The sequence below is a fragment of the Orycteropus afer genome, unplaced genomic scaffold (assembly GCF_000298275.1).
Source record: "Orycteropus afer afer isolate SDZICR_OR568_19922 unplaced genomic scaffold, OryAfe1.0 scaffold00245, whole genome shotgun sequence".
NCBI classification, from domain to species: domain Eukaryota; kingdom Metazoa; phylum Chordata; class Mammalia; order Tubulidentata; family Orycteropodidae; genus Orycteropus; species Orycteropus afer.
In genome coordinates this window covers 2,895,562-2,908,059 of record NW_006921832.1, presented here as the reverse complement: position 1 = coordinate 2,908,059, position 12,498 = coordinate 2,895,562, and the positions used below count along the sequence as shown (strand labels likewise).

The 12,498-nt window shown below is 38.1% G+C and overlaps 1 protein-coding gene across 1 annotated transcript in view; it reads left to right on the top strand.

Moving 5' to 3' along the window:
* The window catches only part of SNX4 (sorting nexin 4), a 117,232-nt gene that overhangs the window by 66,205 nt on the left and 38,529 nt on the right, over positions 1–12,498 (top strand). The window contains exon 8 of the mRNA XM_007949387.2: positions 6,248–6,309. Coding sequence (XP_007947578.1) covers positions 6,248–6,309 — 62 coding nt within the window. The remainder of the gene's footprint in view (positions 1–6,247; positions 6,310–12,498) is intronic.

Sequence of the window (12,498 nt, the reverse complement as noted above, 5' to 3'; positions counted from 1 at the left end):
AGAGAAGATACAAATAACATGAATAAGAAATGAAATGGGTGACATCACAACAGAACCAACTGAAATAAAAAGGATAATATCAGGATACTATGAAGAACTATACTCAAAACAAATTTGAAAATCTGGAAGAAATGGACAGATTTCTAGAAATAGACCACTTACCTAAGCTAACACAGACTGTTGTGGAAAAGTCGAACAGGTCCATCACAAAAGAAGAAATTGAACAGGTCATCAGAAAATTACCAACTAATTTAAAAAAAGTCCTGGCCCAGGCGGTTTTACTGGAGAATTCTACTAACATTCAGAGAAGAACTGATACCAATCCTACTCAGACTGTTCCAAAATAAAGGATGGAATCCTCCCTAGCATCATTTTATGAAGCAAGCATAACCTTGATACCAAAACCAGGCAAAGACATCACTCTAAAGGAAAACTACACACCAATATCCCTTATGAATATAGATGCAAAAATCTTCAACAAAATCCTAGCCAATGGATTCCAACAACATACCAAGAAAATCATTCATTATGATCAAGTGGGGTTCATATCAGGTATGCAGGGATGGTTCAACATTAGAAAAAACAATCAACATCTACCACATAAATAAAACAAAGAAGAACCACATAATGATATCAATTGATGCAGAAAAAGCATTTGATAAAATCCAACACCCATTTCTGATCAAAACTCTCAGCAAAATAGGAATAGAAAGGACTTTCCTCGAGATAATAAGGGGCATATATGCAAAACCAACAGCCAACATTATTCTCAATGGAGAGAGACTGAAACCATTTCTCTTGAGAACAGGAACCAGATAAGGATGCCCGCTATCACCACTTCTATTCAACATTGTAGTGGAAGTCCTAGCCAGGGCCATAAGGCAAGAAAGGGAAATCAAAGGCATCCAAATTGGCAGGGAAGAAGTCAAACTATTCCTATTTGCTGATGATATGATCCTATATCTAGAAAACCCAAGAGACTCAGTCAACTATCTACTGGAACTAATTGAGAGATTTAGCATCGTGGCAGATATAAGATCAGTGTCCAAATTTGACTTGGATTCCTCTATACCAGCAAAGAGATTGCTGAAAAAGAAATAAGGAAATTAATACCATTTACAATAGTTACCAAAAAAATAAAATACTTTGGAATAAATGTTACCAGGGGCACAAAAGACCTCTACAAAGAAAACTATAGAAAACTACTTCAAGAAACCATAAGAGATCTACATAAATGGAAGAACATCCCATGCTCATGGATAGAAGGATTAAACATTGTGAAAATGTTGGTTCTACCCAAAGCCATCTACACATTCAGTGCGATCCCAATCCAGATCTCATCAACACTCTTTAGGGATATGGAAAAACCAATCACTAAGTTTATATGGAAAGGAAAGAGACCTCGAATAAGCAAAGCACTATTGAAGAAGAAAAACAAAGTAGGAGGTCTCACATTGCCGGATCTCAAAACCTATTATACAGCCACAGTAGTCAAAACTGCCTGGTATTGGTTTAATGACAGATACATAGAACAGTGGAATAGAATTGAGAACCCAGAAATAGATCCATCGACCTATAGTCAGCTGATCTTTGACAAAGGCCCCAAATCCATTAAATGGGGAAGAGAATGTTTGTTTAATAAATGGTGCTGGCAAAACTGGAGATCCATTTGCAGAAAAATGCAACAAGGGTCATACCTCACATTATACACAAAACTATCTCTTGTTGGATCAAAGACTTAAATGGGAAACCTAGAACTATACAGTTCCTCAAGGAAAAACTAGGGGCAAATTTAGGGTCCGTAATATATCGCATAAATAGACTCTCAAGCATAACTCAAAATGCACAAGCAGCAGAAGAGAAACCAGATGATTGGGACCTTCTAAAGATTAATTTTTTATGTGCTTCCAAAGACTTCTCCAAAAGAGTCAAAAGAAAACCTACAGATTGGGAAAAAATATCTGGTAATGACGTATCTGACAAGGGACTTATCTCTAGAATTTATAGAAAACTTCAACACCTCAAAAACAAAAAGACAAACAATCCAGTTAAAAAATGGGCAGAAGATGTGAATAGACACTTCACCAAGGACGATATTCAAGTGGCCAACAAACATATGAAGAAATGCTCATGATCATTAGCCATTAGAGAGATGCAAATCAGAAGAACAATGAGATACCATCTTGCTCTAGCACTAGTAGCAAAGTTCAACAAGACAGAAAGTAACAAATGCTGGCGAGGTTGTGGAGAGATTGGGACTCTGATACACTGCTGGTGGGACTGTAAAATGGTACAACGATTGTGGAAAGCAGTATGGCGATTCCTTCAAAAGTTTGAATTAGAAATACCATTTGAACCAGCCATTCCTTTATTAGGTATGTATCCTAAAGAAATGAGAGCCATGACAAGAACAGACATATGCACACCCATGTTCATCGTGGCACTATTCACAATAGCCAAAAGATGGAAACAGCCTAGATGTCCATCAGCTGAGGAATGGATAATCAAAACTATGGTACATACACACAATGGAATACTATGCAACGCTAAAGAATAATGTAGAATCTGCAAAACACTGCATAATGTGGATGAACTTGGCGGACATTATGCTGAGTGACATAAGTCAATCACAAAAGGACAAATACTGTATTAGTCCGTTATTGTAAAAGTCAAGGAAAGGTTTATCTATGGAAGGAAATTTTCTTTGTTGGTTATCAGGGGTGGGGGGGAGGAACACTGTTAGATAGATAGAGATAAGTATTGATTTGGGTGAAGAGAAGGGCAATGTACCAAATGTGAGTGATCAATATGGTGGCACTGAGGAAGAGAAGACATAGAGAGGTACATGGGAGGTACAGACAACAAAGATGAACCCTTTTGCCCATACAGTACTGTGTTGTCAGTAAAGGCAAACATGGGTATACGGGTGGATAGATGGGTGGACAGACGAGTGGACAGGCTGAACTAGTAGGTATGTCTGTGAAGTGGGGAGTGTACCCAAGAACCTGTATAGGGTTGTCAGACAACGGTCCTATAAGTTTATGTGTATGATCTGAATTCCCAGGTGCATAGTAGAGCTGACAAGAGGCAAGGTGGTGGTCACTGCTTGGTCACAGCTAGCTACCCAGAGTGACTGAGTAGTTGAACCTGTGGCCTCGGGCCCATAGTCACAGGGGACATCAAACTCAATTGGCATAACATACTGCACAAAACGTTCCAGTTCCTAATTTGGCAAGCAGTGAATGGGATCTTAAAAGCTTGCAAGCTGCCATCTAGATGCAAGGATGGGTCTCCCCTCGTCCAGAGCAAAGATGAATGAAGAAAACCAAAAATTCATGGATACGATCAGTCCTAGCAACTGGCACACCATCCAGTCTGAAGCCTATATGACTATGAGACCAGAAAAACTAGATGGTGCCCGGCTACCAATGTCAACCACTTGGAATGGGATCTATGTAGGAGATTCTGGATAGAGAGGGAGAACAATGTAGACAAAACTTAAAATCATTCGGAGGAAAAAAAAGGGGGAGGGACCAGGTTTGTTGCTCCGATAGAGCCTGGTGGTACCACTGAGACTATGGTCCCTAGCTGCCCGTCAGGTCTGGAATTGAACCCACACCTGTGGCTTCCAGCCAAGCAAAGGACAGGCATATGAGTTGAACATTTACCTGAGGTACATTCGTTCCTTGGAGAGAACAATCATGGGAGAAAGAAAGGCTGCTTATGCACAGGAAGACAGCTCACAGGGCAGGAGGGCATGGAGGGATGGACACTGGGAAGAAGTAATTATCGGGAGGAAGTGGTAGGGGAGCTGTTGCATTTTGGTAAATTGTGGTCAGTGTCATGAGAGTGTATGTGAACTGCTCTATGTAAAGTGAATTTCTTCTGTAAATTTTCACCCAAATTACAATAAAAAAATGAATGAATGAATGAATTAAATATTTGTCAACAGAAATGAAATTGAATAACAGCCTGGACTAAATCACTGGACATAACTCCCTGTGCATGTAATCCATGTTCTTGATTACCAGCAAACATTGAATCAATCTGATTTAAAGTTTTACTCATTTGTGTTTTATTTGTCTGTCATTTTTGTCTTTCCTTTTCTCTAGAAATGATCATATTTGGGATATAATTTATAGTTTTTCTTCCATTTTCTTTCTCACTGCTTGTAGATGTGAACAAGCCACTTCATGTTTCAGTTGGCTGGAACAATTTATTTCCATCTTTGAATTCATATCAGTAACATTTTCAGTCTAGTAGCAGCTAGCTACTTAGTATCTGTTTGTTGTTTGCTTTGTGAATAGAGTAGCTCCGTGTATGGTTCCTCACCTGTGGGGCGTGAAGACTTTTACCTGTCTTGGGCTTACATTATTGATCAAAATATTTTCCAGAGCTCGAAATATTATGGTTGAAGTTCCTTTTGTACCACCCAGCAGAAGGGATACACTTTCAAGAAACTTTCCTCTACAAAAGTAGATTGCCCAGTCTTCCTTCGGAGGAGTGGCTGGTGGGTTTGAAGCACCAGCTTTCTGGTTAGCAGATACATGCCTTAGGCACTGTACAGCCAGAGATCCCTTTCAATAGCTAGGATTCTCTAAATTTTTCTTTGAACATTTGTTTTGAATCTACATTTTGTACTTGCATCTCATTTTTGGTTTAAGTGATGATTTAACTAACTGTCTCCTTCTGTGCTTAATATCTTAAGTGGATGATAAAATACTCAGGTTTTAGGAAGGAGGTTTGATCTCTAAAAGTGCAGGGATCTGGAAAAGTTACTGATCTAGGCTGGCATTGCCCATGGTGTTTTCTTTGTTCCCTACTGCATGCCGTATGTCTCTGTTGAACAGTCACGATTCAAGTGTGCAGAAAAGAAGCTTGCTAGACTTTATTGTCTCAGTGTTTCCAAACTTACTTGATAGTGGAACTGCTGTATATATGATATACGGAAATAACATCCAGATAAATTATTTTAGTGTCTCGAAATAACCCTGTAGAGTTACAACCAGTATAAAGGCTTTTGAGCTTCATCTCAAAAGTTGAGTCTAGTTCAGGGCTCAGCAAACTTTTTCTGTAGGCCAAGATAATATTTTCATCATTGTGGCCCATAGGTCTTTATCTCATCTATTCAGCTCTTCCATTGTAATGTCAAAGCAGCCATTGACAGTTTTCCCATGAAAGTTTGTTTATGCAAACAAGCTGCAGACCTGCAATGTGCTGATCCCTTGTCTGTGTATATAGACCCTCAAAGGAGGCCAAGGAGATGGAAAACATTTTATGATCCTCTTCCATATACTTCAAGTAGTTAGAATGTTGTTCTTTTGCTTTAGGTAGGCAGAAGTGTTGAAAGGATTGAGATTGGTTGTAAGGTTGATATCTCATTCTTTTCTGAGTGGGGAATTAAGTAATTTATCTTTAGGGCTTACATTTAGAAACTATTCTAGACACTCTTTTTTTAGGGTTTAATGTAGAATTAGATTTTAGTTTTCCAGTTGGTGACCATAACACATTAGAGGAAAATTGTGGCAAGTGGTTTTGTTTTTTGTAAAATTTTTATGTAGCTAGGCAATATCCATTTCATGTCAGTGATCTGAATTGATTCTAATATTATTAAAATATCTGATATGTTTTGTTGATTAGTGGATGTTCTTTCGACAAGGTAGAATAAAAGTATATTTATTACACATGTGTAGCAACTATGGCTGAAACTATATGTCAGTACAAAATGCTTATTTCCTTTCACCTGGTAACTTCTACTTTGGGGACTTTATTATTGTAAGGAAACAATGTAAAAATTTGGAAAAATCCTACACCCAAAGATGGCTTAGTACAGAATTATTTATAATACTGAAAATTTAGGAATAACTTAATATTCACCAATAGAGGAATGACTACATATTTTATAAACTGCTTGGTGGAATTTAGGTAACTATTATAGTAATATTTATTAAAGTTAATATTAATGTGATAAAATTATTACTACGTTTGCTAATAGGACATTTTAAAACAATAATTAAACCTATGCATGGTAAGAAGTATGGAAGTGAGATTGCATAGATAGCACCACTGTTTTATAGTGATGGAACTTTGGGGAATTTAAATTTTTTTCTTTTCTGTGTTTTTCAAGTTTGTTGTATTGAATGTGTATTTTTTTAATGGGGATAAGTTTATTTTTCTCTTTTTTTTTAAAAAAAGCAAACTACATAAATTTGACCTAATAGCAACTTCTGTCAAATATTTATTTCAGAGAGTAGCTGATCGACTCTACGGTGTATATAAAGTGCATGGGAATTATGGACGAGTTTTCAGGTAAGCATTATACAAACTTTTAAAGTAAACATGATTAGTTCTAATTAGCTTTTTTGCCTGAAAGCAGTTCTTGAAAATGTATGGGTCTAGAGAGTAGAAGACTATTTGTTTTAAATGATATTCTGTAGTAGTAGTTTTCAAACTTTTAAGCCTTAGAAACCTTTTTTTTTTTTTCCAAGTAAAAACTAAAGAGGAAGTCCAGTATATTGAGATGAGATAAAGGGAAAACTACTCTGAAGCTGGGAGTAGAGCCTTTTACCTCTCCTTTCTTGGCAAGATGCCTAAGATGTTTCCATTGTAATCACTGTCTTACAGAATTAGTCATGTTTTTTCTTCTTTTTATCATTTCATATTTTTCTGAAGACTATTTTGGTTTTGACATTTTAAGAGTTAATAACTAGATCTTTTTATAAGGAAAAATGTCCTGGTAATGTTCCATTTTAAGTCATTTTGATTGAGTTAATTTAAAAATACAGTTCTTATTATGTTTTTTTAATACATTTATATGCCACAAAATCAAAAATGAAAAGTTTATATATTATATAGTGAAAAGTCTCCATACTCTTGTCTGTCAACCACTCAGCTCAACTCTCCTCTTCTGAGACAACTGTTTTGGTTACCTAACGTCACTTGTTCTGGTTACCTAGTGCCGCTCTGAGAAGAATATACCACAAATGGGATGCTTGAACAAACAGGAGTTTATTCTCTGACAGTTTGGAGGCTTCAAGTCTGAGTTCAAAGTGCCAGGCTCTAGGGACTATGTGAAAGCCCCTCGACTTTGGGCTTCAGCTGTGCCTCTTGTTCCCAGCCCACTGAATCTAGAGGCATCTCTTCACTCACGCAGCCACTGGTTGCTGAGGCTAACAAGCCCAAGGTCAACAAAATAAAAGGCATAGTCCCGATGTTACCAAACCACATGGCAGGCCATTAATTCAAGTCCACTCTAAGTCCCAAGGTCGGTAGATCATGGTGGGCTGCTGAACAATGACATGCTGTATGCAGGGTCCAAGCGTGCCATAAGCTAGAGAATATCCCCAAGGCTTCTCCTTATATACAGGAAGCAGATCACATCCCAAAGACAGCTACTCAGCTGCTCCAGTAGATCCCACCATGGAGGTGATTACCAGTTTCATCATGGGAAAAAATTGCATCCAGCTGGCCAGGCACTCAAAACCAGGCCCAACCAAGTTGACCCATAACCTTAACTACCATAACAATTAATGTCAGATTCTTAGTTTCTTACATATTCTTTCAGTGATGTGTAGCAGTATAAACATAGTATATTCACTTGTAAACAAATACATTTTTCTTTTTAAACAAAAAAGCGAACATGTTGTATACATTGCTTTTTTTCTCTTAAGGACTGTTGTGCAGGATGTATTGTATCAGTAAGTAATTGTATTGAGTTTATTGAACAGAATTATCCTAATTTATTTAACCAGTCTCCTCTTGATAATTGTTTCCAGTTTTTTGCTGTTGCATTCAATACAGCAATAAATACTCATACATGTGATTTCACACATGTGTAAGTAAAAATGTGGGATAAAATTCTAGAAGTGGAATTAATGGGCCTAAGAATAGTTCCATTTGTAGTTTTGATAGATACTGCCAAATTGCCTTGTATGTTAAACTCCTGTTAGCAAAAGTCTTCGTGCCTGTTTCCTCACAGCCCTGTGTTAATGTCTGATGATGAAAAATTATTTATCTTCGCTTTAGTTGTTAATGTGCATTTCTCTAATTATGAGGTCAAACATCTTTTTCTATGTTTATGAGCCCTTATCCCCCCAATTTTATGAGCTTTCTGTGTATATTTTTGCCCTTTTTTTTCTGATTCGTCTCATTTCATTTTTGTTACTGATTTGCAGGAGTTGTTTATATTTTAGGAAAATTCCAAAACCAAACCAAACTCATTGCTGTCGAGTCAGATCCGACTCACAGCAACCCCTCCTTGGTTTTCCGAGGCAGTATCAGCACGAAAGTAGATTGCCTGGTCTTCCTTCTGAGGAGTAGCTGGTGGGTTTGAACCAACAGCCTTCTGGTTAGTAAGGAGGCATAAATGATGGCAGTTACCGCTGGATTCTTTTAGTCATTCAGCAAACACTTACTGAGCTCCTGTTCTGATGTAGATACTAAGAATACCAACATTAATTTGAGGGCAGCTGATTAGGATTATGTTAAAGAATTTAGGAGAAATTGAATATTTGAAGGATGAGTTAGAGGGTTCTGTTTTGGATAAATAACATTTTGAATTAAAGATTTCTGTTGAGCAATTGGCAGTTTGGATCAGGAATGTGAGGGGCTGATGGGAATATGAGTTGCAGTTGCATATGTAAGCTTTATCCTTAGAGAGTGATTTTTTAAAATGTAAAGTTGGGTGATAATGTTCATGGTTAGAATAAGTCTGTAAGAAACTTGAGGACCAAACCTTGGATAATACCTGTGTTCAAGGGTTAAATAGAAGAGAAGATAGAGAGTTTGGGAAGGTCAGATCAGTCTTAAAGCAGAGGAGAAGTAAGGTGTGTAGGAGGCACAATCAGCTGACCTGTGTCTTAGGGAAATTGGTTCTCCACTAAAAAGAGTTTGGGTCAATGTGTGGTTAGGGACCTGAAAGGAGTGACATAGAGCAGTCTGTCTCAAACTGATGCAGTAGAGAATTCTAAAATTTGCTGTGTATATCCTTCTTTAAGACCTACCCCCACCACCCCACAGGGATTAGCCGGAAGCAGCTGTGGCAAGTACAAAATCTCTTTGAAAGCTTGAGTTCTGTCAATTCATGCAAAATTTGTGTTTTATTCCATAGAATATCCATGGCTCTGTATCTATATCTATGAATGAAAGGTTGCCCCCCCTTCAGATGTTAAAGTTGATTCTTCAGAAAGATTGTGCCATGTTTATAAATCTTACAGCTTCTATTATCCATGAAGGAATATATCAGTTTGATACAGTGGATTGCTGAGCAGTACCACTGTGGGGGATGTTTTATCTTTTGAATGCAGTTGACCCATAAGAGTAATAAAAAAAATAAAAGGAAAGTTCTAGACCACATAATTGGGGGAAGGGGAGTCTTAATTTGTTTTTATTTTTGGATTTGATATTTGCGAGAAGAACTACAAATGGTTTTATAAGCTTTATTTCCTAATTTAAATGTTTTCAATATATGCCTCACATTTATTTTTGAATTACGGCTGATTGCTAAATTAGAGGTTAGAGTGAGAAAATCCACTGAGCTATGAGTTGAAAAGGACTTTCAAAAGTAAGGAAGGGAGAAAGAGACATAAAGTTACATTAGAAAGAAATGAGCAAGAATTAGACTCAGAAGAAATGGAGGATTTTGTGAAATGTTTATGTTACCATTGATGTTAATGTTTGTTTTCTTTTTCTTTGTTGAGTATAGGAGTTCATTTTGTGCTCTTTTGTGTTCCTAGGCTTTTTGAAGTCCTCTCCCACCTACCCCCACCCCCATGACAGTGATTGACCTGACTTAGTGTAACCGAGTGGCCGTTCGCCACAGGTGCTTATGGGACTCATCTCTATTTTCACCACTTTCAGGCTCATTTAGGAGCACTGAATATATATGTGGGGTTCACTCTGTAAAAAAATGTCACTGTCAGAAAAAATGAGCTTTTAGTTTCAGTAACTGCATTTGTAGCTGATGAAAGCTGATAGGAGCTAATAAGCTAAAATATTGTATTATGTCAATAGAGCATTTTAAAATACTCATTTTAATTCACATTCAATTGTGCATTCATATGAAAACAACCAACAAGAAAACAACACAAAAAATTGCCCAACCTTCCTTCTGAGGTGTGGCTGGCGGGTTTGAACCGCCAGCCTTCTGGTTAGCAGTCAAATGCCTTAGGCACTATGCCACCAGAGCTCCCATATGAAAACAGCCATCTCTCCCAAATCCTCAGGTGACATGCTCAGGCCTTCTTGGAATCTTTTCCTTTTTTTCTCTAATGGAACTATAAACTAATAGTGCAGGAGGGACCCTGGAGGTTTTATAGTTCAGGTTCTTAATCCAAGAGGTGATATGGACTTTAGGGTGTCTGAAGTCTCTGAAATTATATACAAAGTTTTGGGTTTAATTTTTCCTCTAGGTCCATAGTTTTCATCAGATGCTATAAAAAGTCCATGACCCTTACTGACCTGTTTCACCCACCCTTTAAGTACTATAAGAGAGCAATTTTGCCTCTTAAATTCCATACTAAGCCCTTTCTCCCTTTTAATAGTTCCTTATATGCTAATCATTTTCTCCATCCTCACTGAACTAGTTAACATTTTCTATTCCTTACTCTAGACTTATTTTGGACCCTAGCTTAGAGCTTTGTGCTAGCTAGTGCTGCTTATATGTTAACAATTATATAAGTCACCTTGGGATCTTGTTAAATTGTAGATTCTGATGACATTTGAACTGGATCCTGAGATTCTGAATTTCTGACAAATTTCCAGGTGCTTCTATTGCTAGTTCACAGTTTGTTAAGTAGCAAAGGGCTAGACTGCATATAACCTTGAGGTGAGAGATGTTTGTCTTATCTATCTTTATACTGCAGTGCCTAGCAATGGCTGATACACGTGGTTGTTAGATGCTATCGAATCGGCTCTGACTCATAGCGACCTGTATACAACAGGACGAAACACTGCCCAGTCCTGTGCTATCCTCACATTCCTTTCTATGCTTGAGCATATTGTTGCACCACTATGTCATTCCATCTCATTGACGGCTCATTCATAGAACTTATTAAATGTTTTCCTCTTTACATTAAAGGAGCTCAGGTGGTATAGTGGTTAAGACATTTGGCTGCTAGCCAAAGGTGGTGGTTTAAACCCACCAGCTGCTACGCAGGAGAAAGATGAGGCAGTCCACTTCTGTAAAGATTTACAGCCTGGAAACCCAATGAGGGCTGCTGTGAGTCGGAATCGACTTGATGGCATTGATTTGGTTTGAGTTTTACATTTACTAATTCATTCGTTAGTTCATTCTTTCATTTAATCTACAAGCTATAAATGCCGAGTTAGTTGTCAGACAGTGAACTATTTACTGTGAACATAAAGATGAGAAAGTTTAAATCATGCCTTCCTTGGCCATTCCTGTAGTCTTGTTTGGGATTCAAAAAATTAAATTTGGTTATGTTGACTGGGAGATGCCAGCACATATTAAAGGACACTCGAAAGATTAAATGAATAATGTACCTGAAGGACATGCCAAACTCAAGAGTGACAGGTGCATAAAAGCACAGTTGCCTTATAGACATAGAAATGTGGCTTTGGAGGTTAGCTAATAGAGCTAGAGTTTTTTTTTTTTTTTTTTTTTTTTTTTTTTTTTTTTTTGATTTGGGTGAAAGTTTACAGAGCAAATTCACTTTCCGTAGAGCAGTTCACATACACTTTGTCTCATGACATTGACTACAATTTACCCCAATGCAACAGCTCCTCTCCCACTTCCTCCCGATAGTTACCTCTTCCCTGTGTCCATCCCTCCATGCACTCCTGCCCCCTGAGCTGTCTCCCTGTGCATAAACATCCCTTCTTTCTCCCATGATTGTTCTCTCCAAAGAGTGTATCTACCCCAGGTACATGTTCAACTCATATGCATGTCTTTTGTTTGGCTGGAAGCCACAGGTGTGGGTTCAATTCCAGATCTGAAGGACAGCTAGGGGCCATAGTCTCAGTAGTTCCACCGGGCTCTATCACACCGGGAAACCTGGTCCCTTTCCCTCCCCCACAAATGATTTTGAGTTTCTTTCCACATTGTTATCCCTCTCTATGGATTCCCCTCCGGGTCGTTGACAGTGGTAGCCAGGTACCATCTGCTTCTTCTCATCTCATAATTGTATAGGCTGGGGATCACATGGTGTACCAGTCACTAGGACTAATTGTTTCCACGATGCTTTGGTTTTCTTCATTCTTCTTTGCTCTGGATGGGGAGACACTCGTTGTTACACCTAGATGGCTACTTGCAAGCTTTTAAGATCCCAGTTGCTACTTGCCAAAGTAGGAGGTGGAACAATGTTTTGTGTAGTATGTTATGCCACTTGAATTTGATGTCCCCTGTGACTATGGTCCTGAGCCCAGAGGTTCAACTACTCGGTCCCTCTGGGTAGCTGGCTGTGACCAAGAAGTGACTACAACTGTGTCCCTTGTCAAGAGCTAGAGATATTTAAAAAACATTTTAAACAGCAAAGCACT